The 26,173-nt window shown below is 37.7% G+C and overlaps 3 protein-coding genes across 3 annotated transcripts; 2 read left to right on the top strand and 1 right to left on the bottom strand.

The window, feature by feature from the left end:
- Positions 1–749: 749 nt before the first annotated feature.
- LOC117295783 (stabilizer of axonemal microtubules 2-like) lies at positions 750–6,762 on the top strand. The gene is made up of 4 exons (XM_033778537.1): positions 750–988; positions 3,881–4,054; positions 4,563–4,765; positions 5,615–6,762. The coding sequence occupies exons 1-4, from the start codon at positions 951–953 to the stop codon at positions 6,613–6,615; spliced, it is 1,416 nt and encodes a 471-aa protein (XP_033634428.1). The 5' UTR covers positions 750–950; the 3' UTR covers positions 6,616–6,762.
- Positions 6,763–13,202: 6,440 nt separating this feature from the next.
- On the bottom strand, positions 13,203–16,635 carry LOC117295784 (6-pyruvoyl tetrahydrobiopterin synthase-like). The gene is made up of 5 exons (XM_033778538.1): positions 16,207–16,635; positions 15,367–15,446; positions 15,030–15,052; positions 14,526–14,582; positions 13,203–13,749 (listed from the first exon to the last, which is right to left on the bottom strand). The coding sequence occupies exons 1-5, from the start codon at positions 16,290–16,292 to the stop codon at positions 13,552–13,554; spliced, it is 444 nt and encodes a 147-aa protein (XP_033634429.1). The 5' UTR covers positions 16,293–16,635; the 3' UTR covers positions 13,203–13,551.
- A 349-nt stretch (positions 16,636–16,984) lies between these two features.
- Positions 16,985–25,182, top strand: LOC117295957 (enhancer of mRNA-decapping protein 3-like). Its single transcript, XM_033778770.1, has 7 exons — positions 16,985–17,092; positions 17,742–17,939; positions 18,657–19,066; positions 19,390–19,725; positions 20,636–20,789; positions 22,245–22,438; positions 22,776–25,182. Exons 2-7 carry the CDS (start codon positions 17,773–17,775, stop codon positions 23,102–23,104), a joined length of 1,590 nt encoding a protein of 529 aa, XP_033634661.1. The 5' UTR covers positions 16,985–17,092; positions 17,742–17,772; the 3' UTR covers positions 23,105–25,182.
- The last annotated feature ends 991 nt before the right edge of the window (positions 25,183–26,173 follow it).

A 26,173-nucleotide genomic window follows, 5' to 3' on the forward strand; every position in this document is an offset into this window, starting at 1 on the left:
AACAAGTCTGTACTTGTCAATGTTTCAGTTAAAAAACTTTTTATTTTATTTTTAATAATTAATAATAATTATTAATTTTGTTGAAGAGATGCAAACGGAAAGTGCAGTTTATAGGGCGATAGAGCCCCCCCCCCCCCGATGTACCTCCGATCGGTGCTGCTCAAGGTAAATAGGACTATTTTGTTAAAGCTCACACAATTTCTGCTTTTTTTAAATCCGAAATGAAAACATTGACATGTAAAGGTGTGACGGAGAATAAAATGTGGCCCTTTGTTCCTTTTTTCATGGAATAAGGAATTAATTTTGTGCGTGTTTGTCCAAGATCACTTGGTGGCGCGCTTAGTTTCCTCAGATGTTCACCGCTGTATGGACCGTTGAACCTCTATTTTAAGCGGGGTGGAATTGCTTTACGTAGGTAAGATGAAATCAATTGATTAAAATTTGGATTCAAGATTTTGATTCAAAAGGATTAATTTTTATAATAGTTACATATTTTGTTTAATCATGTGTCGCTGTTATCATTCTTTTGTTAAAACTGTTATGCGTAATTGTTTATTCCAAAGTACAGCACCCCTATAATAAAATCGAATAAACCGTAAGCAAGCCATCAATTTGGTATGCAAATTATGTGCTGGATGTTAACTCCGCCCAGCACACGGCAGAGTGCATTGCAAAAGCACAGACATGGACGTCCTTCCTGTGGGGGCCATAGGCTACTAAGCCCCGCCTCTTGCTAGTTAATTATTTATTTACTTCGTTGGCGTGGTGACGAGCTGCTGTTGATTTCGATCGCCTGCATATTTCGCGTTGTTTCTGAGGTAAACACATGTCATGTCGATGCCGCAGCCAGCACTTGAGGATTGCAACTTGGTTTCATTGTGAAGTTTTGGAGTTTTGAGGAAAAACCTACATTTTCTCAAGAGTGTTTTGGTTCCTTCTGTGGGATCAAGATGACAAGACAATGTATTTGCCAGATCTGCACTTGTGGGTAAGTCTGAAAAAATCTTCATAAACACATGCGTAAAAATGAATGAACTTACACTTTTACAGGTCTAATTAAGAAATAATTATTGTTGTGGTTTTTTTATACTTCTGTACTAAATTATAAAGCATGTATATTTTAGAAAAGGTTATTTCCGAAAAATGCCTGTTCATGCTGGTGGGTTCTTAAACATTGTATTTGTTTATATTATTATAAACTTTATGTACGTGTATTACAAATTTTATGTGATTGTATTGTTTGTTCAGATATATTTAAAGAGGGTCATTAAAAATTTACAGATGATGGCGAGACTGCTCTTTTCGTGAATTCACCAAATTGAATTATTTATTGCATTGATAAGCCATCTTTGGATTGTTAAAGCTTTGATTTATTGCCTTTGTATTTAGTATCGCAAAAACGATATCTTCTGTATATATATCTGCATGTTACTTGATGGTTTTTTAATTTGTTGAATTATAAATGTTTTTATCAATTGCTGCGATCAAACAAGCTATGATAATTTGGGTTGTTTTCAAATGATATTTTTATTTTCTTTCTGGGCTGAAGGATTTCTCGGGCGACAATTGGCATTTTATTGGTGTGGACTTTGCAATCATTGATATCTCAGATTAAAACTATTAAACGCTTATCACATTTTATAACTGTTATACCTATCATGTTAGTCACTTAGACTCAGTTACTGGGTTGGGGTGATGTGGCTCTTTTTTGTCATTATGGATCAGTCATATACAAACGATAATGACAACAACTTGAAAAAGGAGTACAGCGCACCAGTTGGGTCTAATCGTCACTACAACATACCCCCATAAGGGACAGTTTATTTGAAGCAGTTTGCTGTTTTCAGTTTTAATTTGTTTTTATATTTTGACTTAATTTTGTTATTATTTCGACCTGTAAAAAAGGCTGTATCATGGTTGATGCATGCACACCTTGTTCTATATGTCGTGTACACCAAGTTAAAGACACTGGACACTATTGGTAACTGTCAAAGACCAGTCTTCTCACTTGGTGTATCTCAACATTTAATAAAATAACAAACCTGTGAAATTTGAGCTCTATTGGTCGTTGGAGCCAGATAACTATGAAAGAAAAAACACCCTTGTCATACGAAGTTGTGTGCTTTCAGATGCTTGAAATCGAGACCTCAAAATCTAAATCTGAGGTCTCAAAATCAAATTCAGGGAAAATTACTTCTTTCTCGAAAACTACTACACTTCAGAGGAAGCCGTTTCTCACAAATTTATACTATCACTTGAATACTTTTAGTTTCCCTGGGAGGAGGGCTGTTATTATCAACATCTAGGCCCATCAGAGCAATCAATATTTACAAATTAAGGGTTTCATTTTTTAGTGTTTTTTGTGTGTGTTTTTTTGTAGTTTTTGGTTACCAACTTACCAACTCGGCCACAAATTTCAATTTAAGATTACCCTAGATATTTTAGAGCAATGCTGTCCAATCTCCCCATCTCAAAAGCTACCAAATTTCAGTGTTTTTTCCTGGATTCAAGCCTGAAACTTTGTAGAACTTTGAAACAGCAGATGAAACTGGCAATGTTTCTTGACTCTGAGTTGTTCTTTAACTTCAATAAGAAACTCACTGCTCATAACTTTTCTTCAAGATTGGACAGACAGTTCATAATTCAAGCCAGTGTCCAACCAAGTTGTCTTTTTTTAGGTTGAGGCATGAGCAGGTACTGTACAAGATACATGTAGCTAATTATATCAAGGTTAACAGGAAGGGCAGTGCTACCAATGTTAGATACATGTAGCTAATTATATCAAGGTTAACGGGAAGGGCAGTGCTACCAATGTTAGATACATGTAGCTAATTATATCAAGGTTAACGGGAAGGGCAGTGCTACCAATGTTAGATACATGTAGCTAATTATATCAAGGTTAACGGGAAGGGCAGTGCTACCAATGTTAGATACATGTAGCTAATTATATCAAGGTTAACAGGAAGGGCAGTGCTACCAATGCTGATCTAATGTTTGCAGGGGTAGGGGAACAGTTTTGTATGACAATTATGGCTAGGCTACAATTTCCACTCTCTAGAACCGCTACATTTCAAGTAAAGTTTTCAATTTTGTTTAAATGAAAAGAAAAACAATTGTTAGATGTACTTGTAAGTTTACTGTGAGAGTCACCTATAAATAAGTACTATAAATAAGTTGTATAAATAATCGTTATAAAGTCTAGTTGGCCTAATGCTTAAATTTAATGTAACGCTTGTTGTTCAGCGTTAAAACTGATCTTTATTTTAGAACTTGTCTTGTATCCGACTGTGTAGATTCATTGATTTTTCTTCTCAGTCCTTTTGTTTTCTTATTACCATTTTCATGGCTTTTACCAATAACGCTCAATATACATGAGGATTTGTTTTGTATACGTGCTTGTGGGGAGAGGGAAAACAACTGTTGTCACGGGAGACCACCAGTGGCCTTGTGGTATCCAGAGTGGTTGAATTTTGGTGTCAGCATATGAATGAAGCATGAAACAGTTGCCTTGACAACCATTTGATGCTTACTGTTGGGGGCTTGTGTTTTTATAGTCTGTATGGCAACCTTTGGTGATAAGAAGAATTTGAAAGGTCAATCATGCTTTTTCTTATACTAAGCAATAAGCATCAATTCAGACACAAATTGGCACAATTTCTATAGGCACTTTTCTCTCATGCGTGAAACTTTATTGTCAATTAAATTGAATTGACTCAATTTTCACCCCATTAGGGCACTTTCAATTAGTATTTGTTATAGGTTTTCAATACTTAGGCTTACATTTGTAGTTCTCCCTAATACTATCACTGTAGCTTGTTTTTGAATCAACAAATTAAAATGAAAGGCACAAATGTTTGACTCATTTGTTTTTATTATTTAGGCGTCATCGATGTCCCCACAAGCCACACAACCCAGTCAGCAAGGGACCATGTGTCCTATCGGAGTACACAAACAAGTACAAGTCGTATCCGGGCAACCTAATGAGAGACAGCTTCAAACCCAAAGAGCAGATGATCCAAGGGACTGGAACGATGGCCGACGCTACAACCCATAGGTACAGAATAAATTCTTATTCCTATCCATTTGCCGTTTCTGGCTTTTATTTCCTCAGGCTAAAAGGCAAAACTACAAAACAATGATCCATAAAACCAGTTTTGGAAATCCGTGGGAGAATTCTGGAAAAGTTAAAAACCCAGTCTGATGAGCTTCTTTTTTCACCATCATAATGCAATTGTTAAGACAGAATACATACATTTTTGTCAACCTTTTGGGTCTTGTGAAATTGTGTTTTAGAGTAAATGGGGTGAATTTGGAGGAAGCCTTCTTCTTTTTTACCCCCCAGGTCGATATGAAGGTCATTACGGCTCGCAAAGGACTTGGCAAATCAATTCCAAAGCTTGGTATTGATTTGTCTTGGGGTCCCACAGAAGCCTGTTGTTTTTGGACCCCAGGCCCTATGACAAGGTCATTTTATAATGCCTAAAACAAAAGACGTTAGTGTAAGGGATAACTCAAGATGGACTCCAAACTTCATTGTAATAAATTACTTTCTTTACTTGCAGAGTTGACTTTGTTCCGCGTGAATCAGTGCGTCCCCCCATCCATCAGCAAGAACCTTACCGCAAACCTAGCGGTGGGATTGATCTGCTGACCTCTTACACTAAGGACTACCCTGGACGTAAAGCCGAAGCGGTCAAGAGCTTCCGTGGTGACCACACCAGGCACGTACCGTCGGGAGAATTCAGGGGGAATCCTACCTATGCTGGTAAGTCCAGGATCAGGATTGTATTTATTTACACCGAAAATGTAGAAAAGAAAGCCTTAAAGACACTGGACACTATTGGTAATATTGTCAAAGACCAGTCTTCTCAATTTGTGTATCTCAACATATCTCAACAAATTTGAGCGCAATTGGTCGTCGAAGTTGCAAGACAATAATGAAAGAAATAACACCCTTGTCACACGAAGTTGTGTGCTTTTATATTGTTGATTTCGAGACCTCAAATTCTAAATCTGAGGTCTTGAAATCAAATTCGTGGAAAACTACTTCTTTCTCAAAAACTATGTCACTTAAGAGGGAGCCCTTTCATACAATGTTTTATACTATCAACCTCTCCCCATTACTCGTCACCAAGTAAGGTTTAATGCTAATAATTATTTTGAGTAATTACCAACTATGTTCACTGCCTTTAAATCTTTATTGATGTAAATTTAAAAATATTGTGAAGTTTGAATACACTATCTCAGTTTGTTCAATTAATCTGTGAAATAAATCTGGCAGAACTTTTAATTTCAGAAAGTCAATTCAAATTGACTTGAGATTTTCATAGTCTAAAATCTCAATGCAATCATTTTGACAATCCCTTGTTTGAACATACTAATTTAAACATTTCAAAATCTAAATATCGACCCGTTGCACCATTGTCACAAATAGTTTTGTGCACTTGAGAGTGTAGTTGCACTACAAGGACACATGGGGGCATTGACTGCTCAAAAATGGCACAACAACAAGCTTATTGTGATGACGTCATGAGAATTGGGTCAATATCTATATTTTTTTAATTGAACAAGGGTTGCCATGATGACATCTTTTTATTGTTATCTTTTGTCTTAGATGACTTTCGTAAGTGGGATCTACCAGCCAAAGACCAAGGTAAGGGGTACCACACCTATGTTCCTCCGTCTGCCTCCTTTGATGGCCTGTCAACATTCGCCAGGGATTTTCAACCCAAGAAGGTTGATGTCCGCCAGAGCCTGCGACCCGCAGAAAATACCCAGCGATCCGATGCACCATTTGAAGATAGGACAAGCCACAAGGTCTCCTACATCCCCCACGCCGTACAAGCAAGGTATGTTCGCGAACAGCAACCATATCAAAAGAGTCAGCACAAGTTTGACGGTCTGACGACGTTCCAGCGGGACTTCATGAATAAGAATGCCGCACGGCCGGACAACTTCAAGCCAGACGCCACCCCAATGAAGTCAGACCTACCCTTTGAAGACAACACTACCTTCAAATCTGATTACAAGAAGTGGGATTGTAAGCCGATGCAGTCTCACGTACCAGATTCCTACCAGAAACCGGCCGGTGATATGGATCTGTACACAACCAACAGGCTTGCGTACCAACCCCACCAGATCAGGCCCGCTTCAGCGCGCCGTCCAGTCTCACAAGGTCGCAAAAGCGACGCCCCCTTCGACGATCGAACCAACTACACCTCAGATTTCCGTAAATGGGAGAGTATGCCTGAGCGACGTGGCGACCCATCCCAGCGACCGTACGAGAAGCCTGAAATCCCATTCGCAGGCACAACCAATTACAGGGCGCAGTACATACCGAAGCATGCAGCTCCAGCCAAGAGTATGGGTCCTGATCGCACAGCGCGCCAGAGCAGCGATCCATTCGATGATCGCACATTCTATAAATTGGACTTCACCGCAAAGGAAGCTGTGCCGTGCCCTGCAGTCAATCTACCTGCCAGTGGGTTTAACTTCACTCAGCTAGACCAACGAGGACACGAGTTATGGGTCAAGAATGCCTGGTCAGGGGAAACAGAGCGAGTTATAAAAACACCACAGCAACAGATAAGTATAGAGCAGGCGACATATGCTTGAGTCTGCTGTAAAAACAACCTTTGTTTGAGGTAACAGTATGAACAGGGCCCAATTTCATGTTACTGCTTACCACTGAATTCTGCACTAATGGTCCATCAAATCCACACTTTCAATAGGAGACTTTCCAACGCTAGGTGGCAGCAGACATACCGGGTAAATTTCCATTGTTTATTTCCATAATTCTGAGAACAATGGATTTACCCGGTAAGTCTGCTGCCCTCTATCGTCCCAGAAAGTCTCCCATTGTGTAACATTGAACTGTAAGCACAGAATTCTATGGTAATCGGTGAAACTGGGTGCCAAATACACCTTTGTGGGTGGAACAAATCTTAAAAAGGAAGCTTTGTATGTAAAATGAGAGACCCTTTTATTAGTCCCCAAATTAAGCATAAAAGACAAATTGAAAGCATAGAAATAGCAATTGGGTGCAATATGTAGTTAATATTTTTGTTATTAAAAGTATTTGTACTAACTTAACTACATGTAATAATGAAATATAGGTTTGTATTGAATATCAGATTCCCCTTTTTGTTGTTGACCTTTTCGAAAACTATCGCCTTATTTTGTAAGAACCAAATGTGCCTTACACAATCCAAATTTGAGCTACATCCTGCTGACAGTTGCACCTGCACGTGTATATATTCTGTGAAAGGGCTTTTACAATAGTTGTTTTTGGTATAGCTTGTTGATCCATGTTATTTTATATAAGGTGTTCAGATCACTTAGGTTTCCTTTGTTAAAAAATTTGAAACCATTTAAACTAGAAAGCCTCACGGAGTGACACGTTACATTGTTGCTACAATTACAAATGTACATCATACACTATAAAAGCGGTTGGTCAGTGCCTCCTTTGTGTTCATGGAAACAAACACTAATTGAGCAGACTATTGGGTTACCATTTTGTTTACATCAGCGTATCAAGGAAGTCATTACCTGCTGACACAGTGATCCTTTATTTTGTTGTCTGGGGCCACAGCTGCCTAGCAACAGTAGCTATGACAGCATTGATGCTTCTGGTGTACTAGATAGCTACAGTAGTCACACGCCTAATTATTCTGTTAACAGAACATGTCTTGACATTTCCTGCTAAGAACTTTACGGATGCAACGGAGGCAAGTGGGCCTCTGGGTCATAATTGCATTGGTGCCCCTTGAAATGTTACATACATACAAAGGAGAAAAGGCTGTGCCCTTGCCCTTTCAATACTGAAACATACCATCAGGAGCCGGTTTGTTTATTCCTTTATTTTTTACCACACTCCACTGTTTTTTATGGCTGACAAAAACGATGACTTTGACACTATCCAAATTCTCAATTGGAAAATTTTTGCTGCACAAAGGGATCAGTTTCAGAATCAGAAGAAAAAAACAGGTGTGCATTTATTAATTTTGGTTTTCTACCCATACACCGATGTGTGTTAGCACTGTATACTCAGTACTTTCCCGAGTCCTGTGCATTTGTTTTCCTTCTGCTAAAAAACTGAGACAAGACTTGAAGTTTTTACATGTTGGATGATCTGTCTCATACATCAGGCGCTTACACAAAATATACAGTACACCCTTGTTATAACTAGTTACCTCATTTATGGAAACATGTTACGAGAGGCAACAAAGCAAAACACAGAATAAAGAAGAAATGAGATTCAGCACTTCAGAATTATGAACCTCTTTATGACAATGCCCTTTACTGTTGACTGTTCCCTACTTATCCATTGTCCATACATCTTAGCAGTGGGTCTTACTGTTGGATGGTGGAAACTTGCTACTACCTTATCCTTGGATTGCAAGCACTCAGTGCATCCTTTTCTAGTGTGATAAACAGAATAATTGCTTGAGAGCAAATTTCATATCAAGGTTAGACAAACAAAAATGAAAGAATGGAAGATTCGTCGTCTCACAGGGGAGATGAAAATTAACAAAAGACATATTTTGTCCTTGCAAATTAATTTAGAGGAAATATGCCCTTTCTGTATTTTCTCAATGAAATTTAAATCACGATAAAAATTAGGTTTCGGACAATGCTCATTTCAGACTATATACATGTACTCGTCTTTCAGCAAATGACCACAATGTATTCTTCTTAAATTTGTGCTTCGTGTCTACAGAAAATCTGTCTTTGTCAGTGACTGCTTGAAATTTGCAATTGTGATGCGCACAAAGTCCCTGCCTTTAGCTTTGTGTGAAGACATGTGTATTGGACATGGCAGCATAAACACACACAAAGAATTATTGACATATTAATTACACCTGATAGCTTTGTGTGACAAATATGGGTGTCAATACTGCATGATCTACATGGATGTTGTATATTTGCTCCAATTTCTTTATGTAGCAAGGAGAACACCTTCCTCCTTGCCATATATGCATAGCAATGGACCTACAGTACATTCTTAGGAAACGAGTGGCTATGTTCCGTATCGCATACTCTTCATTAAGCATTGAAGTTTATTGTTGAACATACCCATGGAATTCTTAATGGAGATTTTGTACACGTGTACAACATGCACACATACTTTATGTACAATGTACATGGAGGAAGGATCACATTATCTGATTGAATCTAACAATAAGACTCAGTGCCACATGTCGGGAATGACTGTGAGAGATCATCATTTAGAGTCAAAAGCAATATTAACATAACATGACATAAAATTTCATGGAGTGGATAATTTATGCACCTTTTTTTATAATGTAATGACTGACTGGGTTCTCTATTTGCGTATGCTTATCAGTACTAGCTAGCCCGGGTGGCTGGCCTTAGATCATTCAGGCTTTTTAAACATGACTGCTCATTCCTTTTTATAAACTCTCTATTCTACTAGGTGTATTCAATAAAACTGCAGCCAAGTAACTTTGGAAGGGTATTATGAAAAAGGTTGGATATAATTTTGATACAGGCTCGTTGTGAACAATTGTTTTAGTTATCAATACTTTCATCTTTGTAGTATTCTTTGGTAAAATATGGAAGCACACTTTGAGTACTTGCAATCTTGGGTTGTCCCAAAAAGACTCCCATTCAAAGTGCATGACATCTAAATGAGGCTGGGGAAAAAAGTTAGTTTGGTCGTTCGAGTTCAATTGTTTCAGCAATTTACAGAGGGTAAATACTAGAGAACCAACTAGAAATAGATGGCTACAAAGGTCCCTAGCAGCTGCTCATGGATACATAGCAGGAACAATTTAAGCTGTTTATATTCTGTATATATCTAAAAAATGCAACGATTATAGATCTGTCAAATGCTCAAGATGGGGAACTGGGGCTGAAATGTGAAATGCGCACCTGATGTCATTCCAACAAGCCAGGTGCAAAATCAAATCATTGATAAATTTGCTTGCTAAAATGGCGCCCGTGTGTTTTTCAAAAAGAGATTTAGAGCTCCAGTTCCCCATCTCGTGCCTTCAGAGCTCTACAATCTTTTGTAATATATATAAATATAAAATTATAAGTTAGTAAGAAATAGCTTAAATTAACCTCTGTACAATACTTTGTAGCAAAATTTATTACAGATTGACAACAAATACATAATTATGATAAATCAATGGGCATCGAACTTGAGGTAAAAAATGGGTTCAATAACACATGAAACAGTTGGCTCTAAAACAAATGCGTCTAATTCGGTAGCTGCAAGTGTTGCTAAGAGTGTTGCTATGGGAAGCTTCCTACCCTTAGCAGGGAATCTGTCATAATATTGGACTACATTTTCGTCTATTTGTCACCAGTTGTAAACCAAAAACTGTACACCTAAAAGAATTTCTCTAAACTGTCAATACTGATACATGTTAGATTTATTTTAATATTCAATCAGTATGTAAAGTATAAGGCACTTCATATCCAGACATTATCGCTGTTACCTAAAACGATCAACGGTCAAAGTTTACAGTCGTTTAGATTTTACACAAGTCTGTAGGCGGGTATTTTAACCTTTCACCATTTGAAGATAACTGCATCCCTAATTACACGGGAAACTATTGAAACTTTTTGACAAAAAAAAGAGATGTATATCTGTTTTGGGATCATAGTTTGAAAACATGCAGAGCATGCACTTTGGCTTCCCATCCGTGCACGAACCTTGGGTGTGCTACATCAGATATCATACCTGACACCATTACAGGAATAGTGTTGCAGGTTTCTGAAAACATAATTTGAGCGTATTTACACAAAACACAATTAAACTCTATTAATGATTTAAAAGCTATCAGACATATGACAACATTGAACAGTTTTTGATGTTTACACTAAACATCAAAAACTGTTCAAAAACTGTTTAATGTTGTCATCTGTCTGATAGCTTTTAAATCATTAATAGAGTTTTCATTGTGTATTGTGTAAATACTCGAGCATCGCTGCACTCAATGATCCAATTAACATGGGATCCTTCACTAATATCATCATAAACATCTGACTTATAATTTTTCTGGTCTTTTAGATTAGATATTTATTACCATTTAGGATTTTGAAAATTAGCTGTGCATAATTTTGAAGTGGTCTATGCATCAAGTGAATATTACCGTGTTAAAAACAATATACTTAACAATTCTGTTGTAAATTTTTAAAACCAATTCCTCTGTAAAAAAAAAAATCATCAGTTCAACAACATTGCTAAAATTGTTTTCTTTAAATATTAAAGAAACAAATATTATTGCAAGAAACAAGCTCTTGTGTCACTCCCTAAAGATGTTTCTATTAAGATTTTTGGGAGTGACACAAGACTAACTTTCTTGACATAAGATTTGTTTCTGATTTTTAGAAGACCCTTTTCAACAGTGAATGTATTTGGGAATAGTCGTTACTTTTAAAAGATATATATATTTTCTGATAGTCTTGTATATTTTCTGATTCTTTATATATACATGTATTTGTAATTTGTAGATCAAGGTCTGAAATAAGAACATAAATAAAAATGTAGTAAGCTGACATAATCAAGGAAAAATATTGTCTTGTTTCATGGATCTTGCTGGTCTCACAGGCAACAGAACAGAGTGGATTGATTGCCTCCACCCCCCTCCCCTGCAAAATAATCCATCAAGTTTTTGACCGTGGTACAATCCTTAAATTTCTTGAATCTTTATAAATTTTGCCCTTGCTCTACAAAATATCTTGTCTTAACAGAATAACATATTGGGAGATATGCATTTTTTTCCCGACAGCTTCATTTGATTGCTATGAATTTATTATTCCTCGTCTCATAAAATACAGATAGAGGGTACTACTCCCTTATCAGTGGTCCACTGGCTAAATACCAGTTAACACACATGAGGAGTGGTCCCGCTGACTAGCTCCGAGTCAAAAAGCATCCCTGGTTCATATGAAGTATTGTCTAATGAAAAAGCTGGTGGAATGACAATTAAAGGGATGCTGCAGTGAATTCAAATAAAACAGTTAATTTTGCTGTCATTTATTTCTGATCTGTATTGAACATCAATAAAATGTGTTTTGTTTATTCCCGACATATCTGATGACTTGTGTAATTAGCGAATAAGTCATGCCCCCCCTTTTGTGGATTGTTACCGCCCCCCTACCATCGACGTTACGTCGGGAATTCAAACATATTGTCGGCAAAAGGAGTCTGGTCCCTAACTACACACGCCTAGGTACCAGGCCACACAGTGCACATGTCTCTATATGCACACAGCCAAGGGGCCCCGACGGCTCGGGTTACCGACATGACGTCACGTTTATGCAAATGAAGGCTCCCTTTTAGGGGCGGGGTGGGTTCCCCTAATCTCTTGAAAACCATTTTAAAAATACTTGCGCATTTAAACAAAAATATAAAAAAATATTTCAGGTTTAAAAAGTCATGTTTAATCTGTTAAACGAATAAAAAAAAAAACTGCAGCCACCCTTTAAATAAAATTCATTTCTCAGTCAAGTTCACCTCTATTTAATAATAATAATAAATATATACAGTATACATGTAATATCAATATGCTCTACTTTGTAGACAAAAACACAGTACTAAAACTAAGTGAATCAGAGGCAGTGATTAAAAAAGATGAACTACAAATTCCATTTAGTAAGAATGGCAAAATAAACACTCAAAAAGTAAGTTGTACTGCACCAAACTAGCACCGACTATAGTGTTTTCATATATCCGAAATCCTAAATAAATAACAGGCACTAAATTCAAACAAACAATTCAAAGCAACACAATTATTTCTCGCATCCCTTTCTATAAAGGCTTATCAATGCTGTTATCTATGTTGGAATGCTTCAAATATTTGCAGGACCACCAAACTGAAGATAGGAAGTCCTCTATATCTACTTAAAGGAACACGTTGCCTTGGATCGGTCGAGTTGGTCTTTGAAAAGCGTTTGTAACCGTTTGTTATAAAATGCATATGGTTAGAAAGATAATTTAAAAGTAGAATACAATGATCCACACCAATGCCTCGAAATTGCGTGGTTTTCCTTTTACTTTGCAAACTAACACGGTCAACCATTTTTGGGAGTCAAAAATGTGACTCCCATAAATGGCCAACAGTGTTAGTCGACGAGGTAAAAGGAAAACCACGCAAATTCGAGTAACACTTGTGTGGATCATTATATTCTACTTTTAAAATATCTTTCTAATCATATGCATTTATAACAAACGGTTACAAACGCTTTTCAAAGACCAACTCGACCGATCCAAGGCAACGTGTTCCTTTAAGTTATTCAGACAAAAGAAATGTGTAGTAAACCAGAGGCCAGTGTTTTCAGTGTAGGGCATAAAGCTGCTTAGCAAAACTTTGCAGGGAACCAGTCACAAACAATGTACATTACATGTACTTTTGGCTGGTACCCTGTTTCTGCTCAACAAGATTTTCCTTTCTTCCAGCAGTGAAAAATTTGCTAAGCAGACAACTTGACTCTAAAGCCATTATAGTATTTCATGCTTTGTTTAAAACTCAATAAAATTCAGTCTTTGGTATACGTACAACGCCTACTCCCATCTGCCTATTCCCCTCGATAATGCACAATGTTTTTATCTGTTTCATGAAGTTTCACCTCGTACAGAAGTTCCGGATCAGGCAGCTGTATCTTCATCTGATCCCAGATGAAAATCGCGATGTTTTCCGATGTGCTCACAACTCCCTTGAAATATGGCACGTCCTTGTCAATGTTCTTGTGGTCTAGAGGGTCCATGATAGCTGTCTGAAAGGAAGCAATTGCATCATCATTAAAAACAATAAAATGGGGGTAAATCCTTCAACATATTTTTAATTGGAGTGGTTTCGTCATCACTGGTTCAAACGATATTTATACCAATGTGAGAAGAAGATGGTGACAATAGGCAGGGTTGTAGCTAGACCAATTTTAGTGGTGGGTAATATGTCAAATTTTGTTGGAAGTCTACCAAGGGCAAGGGGATCAACAAAATTATTCACGTTTAATTATGGGGCCAATATTGCTGAAGTGGGGCCATGCTCCCTAACTGTTCGTGTTATGGGGCCATGCAATAAGTTGAATAGCCTTTTGATTGTGATACTCCTCATCATTAGCTGTGTCTCAGATCAATGCAAAGTGGACAATATTTGAAATCTGTGCTGGGCAGCATAGCATAATGTATTTTTGTCAGAGTGCTGGGCAAAAATTGTTAGTCCTGGGCAGGCCCGCCCAGCACCGCCCACCGTGGCTACAACACCGACAATAGGGTGTACTTGGGGGGCAAAGAATCGTAAGGTAGATGTCTAGATGAGCAATATACATACATGTATAGCAGACACTTGTGCTACAGACTGCCAAAAATTACCATACCTTCAAGGGCTAGCCTAGAAAGCATGGTACTTTGTGGGTGCTTGGATCTCTTCTGTCTGCACAGCCCACACTGGTAAATGTAAACCACTTTGGCATGAACTTCAAACAAATTAAAACAACACAACTGCTAATTAAGCAACTTCATTCTTTCATAAACAAAATATTGATCTTACTTTCATGTATTGTTTCAGATCCGTCAGATTTATGACCATGCCAGTTATGGGATCAACCTGTCAAAATAAATCATACAGAATAAGAATTAAAAGATTGCAATTCTTTTATCTAGATCCCTCAATGGAATTTTGAAATTAGAATTTAAACTTTGAGATAAATTTACAAAAATTCAGGATTCAGCTTGGACCAGTGGTTTCTTTTAACTCTATGAGCCCTGGTTCGAAATCCAACCTCAGACCAGAGCTGATGGTCTCGTCATCTTGCGGTCCAGTGGCGTTTGTGCACGAAGCATCACTCGTGCGCCCTCTAGTTCTTACATATAACTCTATGGTCTATACCTAATTGAGTGGCTTACTTTGGGGGTTTTCCTCCCACATCTCAAACTGAACATTTCTCCTCCTTTCCTATTCATCATGTTACATGTATTGGGGCTAAAATGTGGTACATCAAACACTTAAAGTGTTTGATGTGTAATAAAACAAAACTGTCCAAACAATTCTTACCTTTCCTTTCAGAATGACTTCGGCTGCAAATGAACAAAATAAAATAAAATGGTTATTGAGGGGAAAATGTATAACTGAAAAAATGGATTTTATACTTTTTCTCACTATGAAGTTTGGCTCTTTTACTTATGGTATATAAAAATACAACTCAATCCGTGGATGCTTTGGCATTGAGCGAGCTGGAGAGGTTTGGTCATTTGTTGGAAGTAACAAATGGGTTTTGGTTGGGTGCTTTCATGATGCCTGCCGTTTGGGTTTGTCAGTGTTTAAGTACTAAGTAGGCCAAGTTTAAGGTTAAAGAAATATACACAAACTGAAGCTACAATTAATTACTAACCTTTGTAGTTATGACCATGACCATTGGGGTTGTTACATTTCCCAAATATGGCAAGATTTTCTTCATCACTCAGGGAAGGACTTCAAAATAAGACGGATGAAAACAATTCAGAAAATTAGCTTTTAAATTAACAGATTTTACCGGCCTGGAATCTCATCTTTGAGGGGTAATGCCACTTTCATTTTTCAAAGGAAGGTTTGCATTGTGTTGTAAAGTCTTTAAGTCAGGCTACAGGAAACTTTTAAAAGGGCACCAAGGCCACCAAGTTCAAGCAACAGAGACCATGGAATGTGTGGCCTCTGTATACATACAAGGGAACTACGAATCAGTCTTAACTGCTACAGCATTGCCAAGCTAAGTGCTGGTATATGTCACAGTTGGGGAAAAAGTGACCGCTCGCGCAAATCAAAATGTGACTCTTAATCAACAATACTAATTACCGGTACTGAGTGGCAATTTTCTTTGTGAAATCAATTGTTTTTTTTTAGTCAAATAAATGATTGAAACCGACAATGTAAGTAAAATTCATGCAAGTTGCGATAACGTAACCCTTGTCCCGACGGGAGGAGTGTTACATCATTGCAACTAAATTAAATTAACAATTCAAAACAAAAAGGCAATCTAGACACCCAGACGTAACTGGGACTAATTTTGAACAATTCTGACTTTGCATCTTTGTACTACTAATGCAAATGTCAGAATTGTTAGGGATAATTTTCCGCATGTCGCCACCAATTTATACGCTTAATTAACTATCCAATACCATTGCCAGCAGAGTGACTGACAGTGGGCAGTGGGTCTAATTCTAAACTCTAACTTTGGCAATGAATGAATACTCACCAGTGCAACCGATGACAGGCGCTGAACGATTCCGTTTTACTCACATAAACTACTCTTCCTTTTGACTGCATCTCAACGTTATTCATGGTTTGTAAATGAACCGTTAATGTTGGCTAATTTCAAATCATACCTTTATGCACGAGGTGCACTTCTAGCAGATTGTGCCGGTGAGCTGTGAACTAGGGAATTACTAAGTTTGTTTTGTTGCAATTTAGTCCCTCCTTGTTTGCCTGTGAACAGCAGAGACTTTAAACGAGCCCTGTGCAGTTTACCAAACCAATTTTCGATATTCAAAATTAAACAAATATTAATTATAAGCTTTTTTACCGCTTGCAATTTGACGCCAACTACACAAATTTTCGTGGAAAGCTTTATGTTGTGATGATGTAACGATCCGAAGTAACGTGTACTTGAAGTTGATGATGCGTACGTCCGCACTAAATCTGGGCCCAACACTTTTACTTTTGCACCAGCAAGAAATCTCTCTTACTTGTCAGCGAAAGCAACCGTCATTTTGTGAACGTCATACGTGGTCAGACGATACTTCACACCAGCACTCCTGACGAAAAAAAGGAGGTCACCAAATTTATTACTCGGCTTTTTGTGCAAACACCCTAGCGTTCTGGATGACTCTTTCTGACGGTCGTTGACGACTAACTACTTTTCATGCTCATACAGCGCCATTGGCCTGGCAGCTTGACTTCTCGATGGTAGTTTTAGCAAGTTTTACAAAGCGTGTGGTGGGTACCAAATTGTTTTTCTACATCACACGCAATTTTCCATACAAAAACACAAGCAACAATCATTTCTGAGCTTGGTGGTTGTCGTCAGTGCAAATATTTATGTGAAATACTTTATATTTGTAAATCAACTGAGTGTATTAAAGGTAATGGACACTTCTTTGTGTTTGGGAATTAAGAATGATGGAAAAGTTTCCGTATGGCGCCACCACTTTTTCATTCGAAATAAAATAATATAGTATCTAATTTACCTGATTGATATATCCCTTTTTGTAAAAATTTAGTAAAAAAGTGGTGGCGCCATACGGAAAGTTATCCGGACTTTAGTTTATTAGTGGCAAATTGGAAAGTTTATTATTGTTTTTGTCAAATTTTGTTTTTATTAAGATATACAGTAGTCAGTACTGATGTGATGACTGAAACTTGAAAGAGTATGCTCATTATCAAATGGGATGGGGGTGGGGGACTATGTACATGATGTAGTAGTTAGGTAGGAGCTTGGACCTTATTGTAAAAGAAAAGGCAATACAAAATAAAATTAAATGTACATTACACAGGGAGTACAGTATCTTGTGAGTGAACTTTAAAAATAATTAGGCCCTATAATTTTAACAAAATATTATTCAAGATTTAAAAAAGTTTTATTTAGCCAAGCACTCCACCAGCTTAACGTCCTCATTTTAGGATGCTGCCGAGTTACAAATGTAAACATAGATGTAAACATGTCACAAGAATATTGTTAAGTTTAAAATCCTAACTAATCTGTTTGTTTTCTTCAACAAACCAAAACTCAAGAGCATCAAAGGAGAAGGACATTCATTTAAAGATGGATCAGATCAACTTTGTTGGGTGCATGCTGTCGTTGGACTGTGGTGAATCTCTTGGTACCATCCATGGTGTAGTAACAGACGTCAACAAAGACAAACAGACCATTTCACTGAAGAAGACGTTTAGAAATGGCGCCCAATGTGATGTCCAAGAAATAACAATCCTGTAAGTTGGATTTGAAACTTTGCATGGTAGAAATACGATATAGGCCCCTAGAAAGGTTTGCGGTAACACCATGCAATGATAATCTCTAAAAGTTGGGGTGGTTCTGAAAAGAACAGTTGGTTTCAACTTGATGTTTCGATCAGTATGCTCTGATTGCTTCTGGACAAAGTTGCATGATACTAGAAAGCTTTCTCCAGAAGACTTTCAGAGCATACTGATCGAACGTCGAGTTAGAACTTACAGTTCTTTTCTCATTTAGAGATAATCATTACATGGTGTTACCGAAAATCCTGTAAGGGGACCATTTCACTGACCTGAGTGGGAAAACAATAATAATAACAACTACCAATAATAAATGTTAAATTTGCATTGGTGATGAAGAATAATCTTTGTATTTTTTACCCAGACACCGTAGTGTGTTAAGTTAAGCGCTGCATAATTTATCAAGTCCAGTATGATAGCCAGTGTAACACTCCAGTGTTTTCTCTCTTGAATGGGGCACAGCATTTTTTCTATGGTAAGGGGCACTTCCAGAGAGGAAAATGTCAATTTGTACGGCACCACCACAATGGGCACCACCACAATTGCTGTGGGTTACTTGGAGGCCTGGGTTTGAATTTGTTCACACTGGAGTTTACATAGTCGTCTTGAATTTGGGAATAATGTTGTATCCATAAATAAAATATTTCTTATATCTTAATGAATAACATTTTTCAGGGCTTCGGACATCAGGGATTTAACAATATTGAAATCCCTTGACGAGGAAAACGACCCAACAGGAATAACATCCAAACCCAACACGGACTCGACCCAAAGAAATGGCACAAATGGCATCAGCTATAACAGTATCCCAAACAATACTAAACAAAACAAACCACAAACTAACGGAGGCGGACAAAGAACGCCCAAGAAACAAGAGCGTCAACAAGGGAATTCAAACAGCCGGACACCCACCAAGAGAGAGGACATCCCAAATCATAGCAGCTCAGGTAATAAGTCAGCAATATACTCGGGCAGTCATCACTCAGCATTTCAGAGAGTCCAGAAGGATGAGGTCAGAGATCAAGGGTCAGAAGAAGAACGAGAGGTTAACGAGGACAAAGGAAGGAGACAAAGATACCATTCAGGTTAGACTTTTAAAAAAAAATTGATGATTACAAATATGAATGTTGTTTAGTATAATAAAGAATATTATTTGGTGTTACTCGTACTCCAACATGTGTATTGTATTGTAGACTCGGTACCTTCCACAGTCCTTTGAAAGAAAATAAATAATCCTCATGCATATTACTTGGCTGAGATTCGAACAAACAACCAATGAAACAAATATGGATGGATTCTGCCGGCTTTTAATTTTTGAAGTTTTATCATGGAACAAAAAATAAAGGGGCTGCTCATAATAAACAAAATCCAAATTACTTTAACTTATGTTAGTTTGCTTATTTTTCAGGCAATTTTGAGCCCAACCAGAAAGTCAGATCCTCTCCCCGCAAAGTGGAAGGCAGTCAGAAGCAGCGACGAGGTGCTGGAGTCAACGCAAGAAACGCAGAGTGCTTTAGTGCTCCTGTTGAGTCATACCTCTCCCCAGACTTTGACTTTGACAAGAGCATGAAGTCCTTCAACAAGGCTGCTATTTTTGAAGAATTTGCCTCGACGATGTCTAGCGGTGATGGCAAGAGGAAGTCTAAGAATATCCCCCATGATGAGGACATCATATTAGATAACATTCCAACGTTTGTTCATGATAAGGGGCATGGGCAAGTAAAGTGCTCTTCTTATACCTCAGGTAAAGATCTTCTTTCTTTTTTTTATTTATAAAAGTTGTTTTTCTCCGTTCATCTTTCTTGAGCAGGAAGGAACAGGGCAGGAATACCTGCACAAAATAAAAGTTGTTTCTTGTAAAAGGTGCTTGCAATGAACCAGAAACACCAGGGTTAACTCTTACTCTTACACGCTTAAGTGTTCTGGGTTCTTTAATATTCACTACCAATCCTAGCACATGTGACCTAGGGCTTAACTTCCCACCCGAAGGACAATGCAATAGACTGATCCATTAAGCTCTGTCCCCATTGCGTATTGACCAATCACAACGCAACGAAGGTCTGACAAATAAGGTCCGATATGCGTGCGCGTATCTTGGCGCGCGCAGCAGAGTTGTGCAGAAAGGCATTGGGGAGCCCCACGTGTTGTTGCTCACAAGTGCGTTGTGGGCAAAACTTACTGGATTGGTCTATTGTGCCCTGGACATGTGGCCCAAGTTCTAGTTGCAGTCAATCAGTAATGATGTTGATTATCTGACATTGAGGCTTTACACTCTTTACTTACTCAATTAAGTTCAATTTGTCAGCTTGTTGAACTGCTGTTGGTGTTCAAAACAAAGATTTTTTGGGGAAAGCTCTTTTGAGTACTGCTTGCACAAAATAAAATTCTTGTAAAGGGTGCTTGCAATGAACCAGAAGCACCATGTTAAACATGGCGTCTATCCAACAAAATTGTTTTGATTTTTGGTTAACAAATTCCTCGGCCTGTGTTTCTAAAATAAATTATATTTGGTACTGAATATTTGATTATATATAAAACAGAATCTGGTGTAGTTGTTCTCACTTTTGTTTTGATCTTGAGTTACAAAATGCCTCGGCCTGTATTTCTAAAATAAATTCTAAATTGTACTGAATATTTGTTTGAATATATAACAGAGTCTGGTGTGGTTGTTCCCGCTGTGACTGTGGATGTGGTCCAGAGGTTATTCCAAGCAGCTGAGAAGCTTGGCTTGACTACCGAGAGGAGACTGGAGGCAGGAGGTGTTTGCATTGCTAGGATGGCTCTGCATCTCATCGGTGGCAAAACAAGGTACATAGACAACCCAAACCCATCATTAAGGCCGAGTCACACTGCAGCGATAAGGAAAACGATAACAAAGCTATTTCACAAAGCTCTAGAATTCATCTTATGATGAGTTGTCAGTATGACCAAGGTGATTTGTGTTGTAGCGTCACACTTTGCTAAGCAATTAAGATTGATTTGGGGTTGAACAAGAAATAAATTTACTTGAGCATGATTTTGACCATCGACCTCCGGATTACAGGCTGGTGTTCTACCAACTGAGCTATCTAGCCCTATGTTGGCAGTCTCCCTATTTTTGTCAATATCTCTGTTCTGGGGTTATTCGCAGTTTAGACCAATCTTAAGTCTTTGTGAAATCTAGCCCGTCTTTGGTTGGCTCAGGTCTAGGCATGTAAGCTTCATCACAAAGAACACGGAAGCAAGAAAACGAAAATTTAAAGGTTTTCAGATAATGAGATGCTTGGAATCGTTTTGTGATGCCAGTGTACAATCTAAGTATCCTTTACCTGCATTGCATGTAAAACAAACTTTGTTTCTTGCTGAATCTATCTCAGATATTCACACAAATTTCTCTGTGTTTTCATTAATTCTCTCTCATCACATAATTACAAAATCTAGGTAAGACGTTTAAGGTCTTGAATTTCGTTTTTGAAGGGACGCATCCATTTTCGTCTGTTAAGGGGCACTTCTATGAGGATATAGTAAATTTTTAGTGATACTTTGCAAAGGGCACCACAGCAAAAGCACAAGGCACCACATAAATTGATGTGGATGCCAAGGCCTTCAGGATGCCATGGATTATTTCAAGTGCCTTTTATGCACAGGCACAACCATTTACTTAAAGTCACCTGGAAATATAATTTTTTTTCTTTCAAACATAAGAGTATATGCTTACGAACAATAAAACAGCTTTTTTAGTAATTTTTTGTCACGATTTATATGTTTAAAAAATATATAAAGTTGTTTGGGGGGCTGACTCCGCCTACCCCTTTTGTGACGTCAATCGAGGCAGACTTTGCCTGCAATGCGTATAGTAAACACACGTGCAAAGTACATGTACGTCCAAGTTGTGAGTTGGTACATTTCAAAAAGTGTTTTTCTGCATTCAGCAGCAATACACCTGGTCGGCATTGCCGGAAAAAAAACAATTTTTTTTTTTTTTTGAAACGTACAAACTCACGACTTGGTCCGTACATGTACTTTGCAATTGTATTTACTCTACGCATTACAGGTATAGTCTGCCTCGATTGACGTCACAAACAGCGCCCTCTCGGGTCGGGGTCTACTCCTAAGTTTGTAAATAACATAAGAACTGATTTTTTAAAACCTTAGTTAACTGTTTATTCACATTCCACTCATCAAAACACATATATTAGTGACAAAAGCTTTATGTTGAAAAAATACCACTTCCAGGTGACTTTAATAACTCTGTTTTTGATTTTTGTTTTCCCTGGAACACAGCCCACCGTCTATTTTAGTGGTTTGCGGTCCACACCTCCAGGGTGCTCAGGGTATCAACTGCGCCCGCCACTTGGCCAATCACAACGCCAACGTCAGTCTTTTCATTCCTAACTTTGCCAAGATGCCTGACGTGCTGATGACAGAGCTCCGTTTATTCAAAGAGACTGGTGGATTCCACGTCACAAGTATTAAAGGTGAGATCAAAAAATGAATCTATTTTGTCCCCGTCTGATTTTGTAAATAACCACTGTTTAAATGTTCACTAGTGTGACACACCGTAAACAGTGCCAATGTCACACAGTTTGGCACAAACTTACAGTTAAAAAAGTGTTGTTGTTTTTAAAGCTCTCCTTCTCATCGCTTGATGCACTGATAAACCCAGTTTAGAGTTTTGGCAGGAAGTGCCTAGTTTTTGGCTTGGAGCATCACAAATGTTAAAATATGCCATTGAGGGAAATTTAATTCTCTGAATGCATAATGTCTCTGTGGAAAAAGTAGTCAAAAGATTTTCTTTTAATTTTGTCACACTAGATTTACCGGAAGCACCTCATGATGTGATCATTAACGCCTTGGACAGCTCTAACGACACCTTGTTATCAAAGCAACCATGGCACAGGAGCATCGTCAGCTGGGTGGACAACAACAAGGCGTCAGTGTTGTCCATCGACCCAACCCTAGACCACAGTGTCAGGAGTAAGTGGTCAGTGATCACAGCGCTACCTCTGTCGTACAATAACACCAACACTGGTATGCTGTATCTCTGCGATGTTGGAATCCCAAGTAAAGTGTTCAGCATGGTCGGAGTTGACTACGTTACTCCCTTCAGAAATAAGTTTGTGGTTCTCCTCCACAATCGTTAGATGTGGTCAATTTAAATTCAGCAATCATGTCAAAAGATCATTCATCGAACTTGAAAGCGTTCACCGGATAAAATCAGGGCCCATTATCATACCAAGTGCATGACAAAAAAAAGGAACCGAGTAAAAACAAGTGGTTTCCAGTTATAGATGTTGGACAATACATGGTTTCTTGGCTGGTAACCTTGGCCTATTTTTATGGCCCTAATTACCACAGATTTATGAGCTTTTGCAACCCCCCCACCCCACCCAAAAAGTGACATACATATTGTTGGTTTTACTTCAAACAAATAATGTCACAAAATATTGTTTTACAGTGTATTGTTAAAGATGACATGGTTTTTAAATGTTTGCCATTTGTCATAATATTATTAAAATATGGGTTCAAAAAAGATAAATTTACTGAGCTATCTAGGCAGTCTCCCTATTTTGTCAATGTCTTTGTTCAGGGATTTAGGAAATAGGAAAACTGCCATATTCAATGTGAGATTGCTCCAGAGGTATGCAATTTCAAGTACCACTTTAGTCAATTTGTATTTTTTCAACCCAAAATGATTTACCCGGTCAGTTTCTCTTACATTTTATTTATTAGAATGATTGACACCGGCTTTAAGAAGCAGCTTGTGAATATAGATTATAAGTATTTTCTTTTGCTTGACAGTCCATGCATCAAGTATGATGCAGTTTGTGAATTACTGACAATTCTATGTGAAGACAGCGAACTATTTTTCGTTAAATGTCTACAAATGTATCTTTTAGGCTGGTATATAAAATTAGGACTTAGGGAGCTTTGGGTCATTTGTAAAAGTGAAAAAGCCATGGCCGCATACATAAGCAGTGTTGTGGATAGTTGCCTTAATATGGATTTTGCGTTACTTGTGAACCAGCTTTAAGTGTAGGAAAGACTCTAAATTCTTGTTTCCATCTTGTTTTTTGTTTTTTCTTCTTAGAAAATGCTTCTAAGTTGTACAATGAATGACTGCTGTTTAATAGTCACAAAAGTTATTGTCTGAGTTGGCACAGAAAGAACAAGTGCTCTGTACGCTAGTGGTGTACATGTACAAAAGCCTCCAAGTGACGGTGGAAAGTGGCAATATATTTGTACAGTGTTCCTGTTTGAACCTTATACCTGTTCAGAGAGTAACATTCCTCTAACTATTGCTGTTTGGTGAATTGTAAGCTACAACTCATTTACAATGTACATCTTTTGGTTTCTTTAAAGGAAAGAAGAAGCACTTCTTAGGACATTGTCACACCAAAAAGTTGTCTAGGAATTTATGAATGAAAGTTTTTGTATGTCATTATGGAAGTTGAAAATTGTATTAGCAGGCCTGATGCTTCGATTTTGAAAAGGGAAGGGCACCTTCTTCTCATTGGTAATGCAGAGAAAAAAAAACATATTTGAACATTTCAAGGGGCACCCAAGGCAAAGGCTATGGACAGTATGAGCAATTGCCTCTGTTGCCCTTTGTGAAGTATCTGGCCTGTATTCATGACCTTATTTCTCAAATCCAAATCCGAGTTCTCGATTTGGAATCTGAGTCTTCAGTCTGAGTCACAAAAGTGTGTCTGGAGTTGGACTTGAGTCCGGGTTATGAGTCGTACAACTCTGGGAATTTCTACATATTATTTGTGTTTCTTGAAAAAGAACAAAAAGTTAAAAAGAAAAAGAACATCCAGTTTTACCTCAGTTTTATAAAGATAGTTAAGTTAAAATATAAAGAGAAGATATTTTTTAACATGGAAATACTTTCTGGTTTGGTACTTTTGGTTACATAAATGACATGTATGGTTTTGATAAACATTAAGTATTTTATAAGAACAAATGTGAAGGTTGTTTTCACTTTATAAAGTAAATTATCCTGTTCTTTTAGCGAACATTTTAAAATAACCTTTGTGTTTGAACTAAAAACTTTTGTACTGATCATTGATGGTGGTACATCAGTATATTTCGAAAAAGTACAGTAACTCTTTTCTATTAATATTTCCCCCTCATAAGCTTTGAATCACAAGGATACATAATAATAATAATAATAATAATAATAATAATAATAATAATAATAACCTGTTTTTATATAGCACTTTTCACACCCGGAGGACGTCCCAAAGCGCTTCACATTATTACCCCTGGTTGTGCCTTAATTCACTCCTTAAACCATCTCAGCTCCCTGGTGGGGAGTATGCAGCCTGTGCAACATTAATATGCGCTACTCGGCTAAATCAATCACAAGAACCATCTCTGCCCTCACAGGTACCCATTTACCCCTGGGTGGAGAGAAGCAATTATAGTTAAGTGTCTTGCTCAGGGACACAAGTGTCACGACCGGGATTCGAACCCACACTCTGCTGAACAGAAGCATCAGAGCTTGAGTTCGGTTGTCTTATCCGCTCGGCCGCGACACCCCACATAAGAACTTATGTACAGTACATGTACCCCATGTTGTTTAATGTACCCATTTTCAGAGGTAACTTACCTTGAACATTTCTGGGGGTTTTTAATATATAAAAAAAAGCATCTTAGTTATTTTTGGAAATCCAAACCATGGAATGTATTTTCTGTTATTTTATGTTATGGTTTGAAGACGAGACTTGGTGTTACTGATAACATACTGTTACTGATAAAGACCTGCAGCCGATTTCATGAAACGCTAAGATTAATCCTATCTCGAGTTAGGAGTTAGGACGAGTAACCCGTCATAACTTAGGATGGGTTTAATTTGTCCTTAACATGTTCTGATACGGAACTAAACTCATTTTGAGTCCTAAGATTAATCCTAAGTTAGGAAGAGTTTGGTTAAATCGACGGCACTATTCTCACTTGGTGTATCCAAGAAACCTGTGAAAATTTGGGCTCAATTGTTCATAGAATTTGCAAAATGAAAAAAAAACACTATTGTTGCATTACTTTGTATGCTTTCAGATGCATAGTAAAAGGCTTCAGCTACAGTCTTTTATTATTTTGATTGAGAAATTTGTCAGTTGCCACCCATAGTTGTACGCCATTGTATCCTTATTGGTACATGTATTTAAGATGTAATTCTCAGGTTTGCATTGTTGCCTTCTGTCATTTCA

The sequence above is a fragment of the Asterias rubens genome, chromosome 10 (genome assembly GCF_902459465.1).
Source record: "Asterias rubens chromosome 10, eAstRub1.3, whole genome shotgun sequence".
Classification (NCBI taxonomy): domain Eukaryota; kingdom Metazoa; phylum Echinodermata; class Asteroidea; order Forcipulatida; family Asteriidae; genus Asterias; species Asterias rubens.

Excerpts from the sequence above, each read along its gene's own strand:
- LOC117295957 (XM_033778770.1), top strand. The coding sequence starts at position 17,773 with ATGGATCAGATCAACTTTGTTGGGTGCATGCTGTCGTTGGACTGTGGT. Across the intron at positions 20,790-22,244 it reads CTCATCGGTGGCAAAACAAG|CCCACCGTCTATTTTAGTGG; the intron begins GTACATAGACAA and ends CCTGGAACACAG. Across the intron at positions 22,439-22,775 it reads CCACGTCACAAGTATTAAAG|ATTTACCGGAAGCACCTCAT; the intron begins GTGAGATCAAAA and ends TTGTCACACTAG.
- LOC117295783 (XM_033778537.1), top strand. The coding sequence starts at position 951 with ATGACAAGACAATGTATTTGCCAGATCTGCACTTGTGG. Across the intron at positions 989-3,880 it reads TGCCAGATCTGCACTTGTGG|GCGTCATCGATGTCCCCACA; the intron begins GTAAGTCTGAAA and ends TTTATTATTTAG. Across the intron at positions 4,766-5,614 it reads GGGGAATCCTACCTATGCTG|ATGACTTTCGTAAGTGGGAT; the intron begins GTAAGTCCAGGA and ends CTTTTGTCTTAG.
- LOC117295784 (XM_033778538.1), bottom strand. The coding sequence starts at position 16,292 with ATGAATAACGTTGAGATGCAGTCAAAAGGAAGAGTAGTTTATGTGAGT. Across the intron at positions 14,583-15,029 it reads AAGTCATTCTGAAAGGAAAG|GTTGATCCCATAACTGGCAT; the intron begins GTAAGAATTGTT and ends TTATTTTGACAG. Across the intron at positions 13,750-14,525 it reads ATCTGAAACAATACATGAAA|ACAGCTATCATGGACCCTCT; the intron begins GTAAGATCAATA and ends GCTTCCTTTCAG.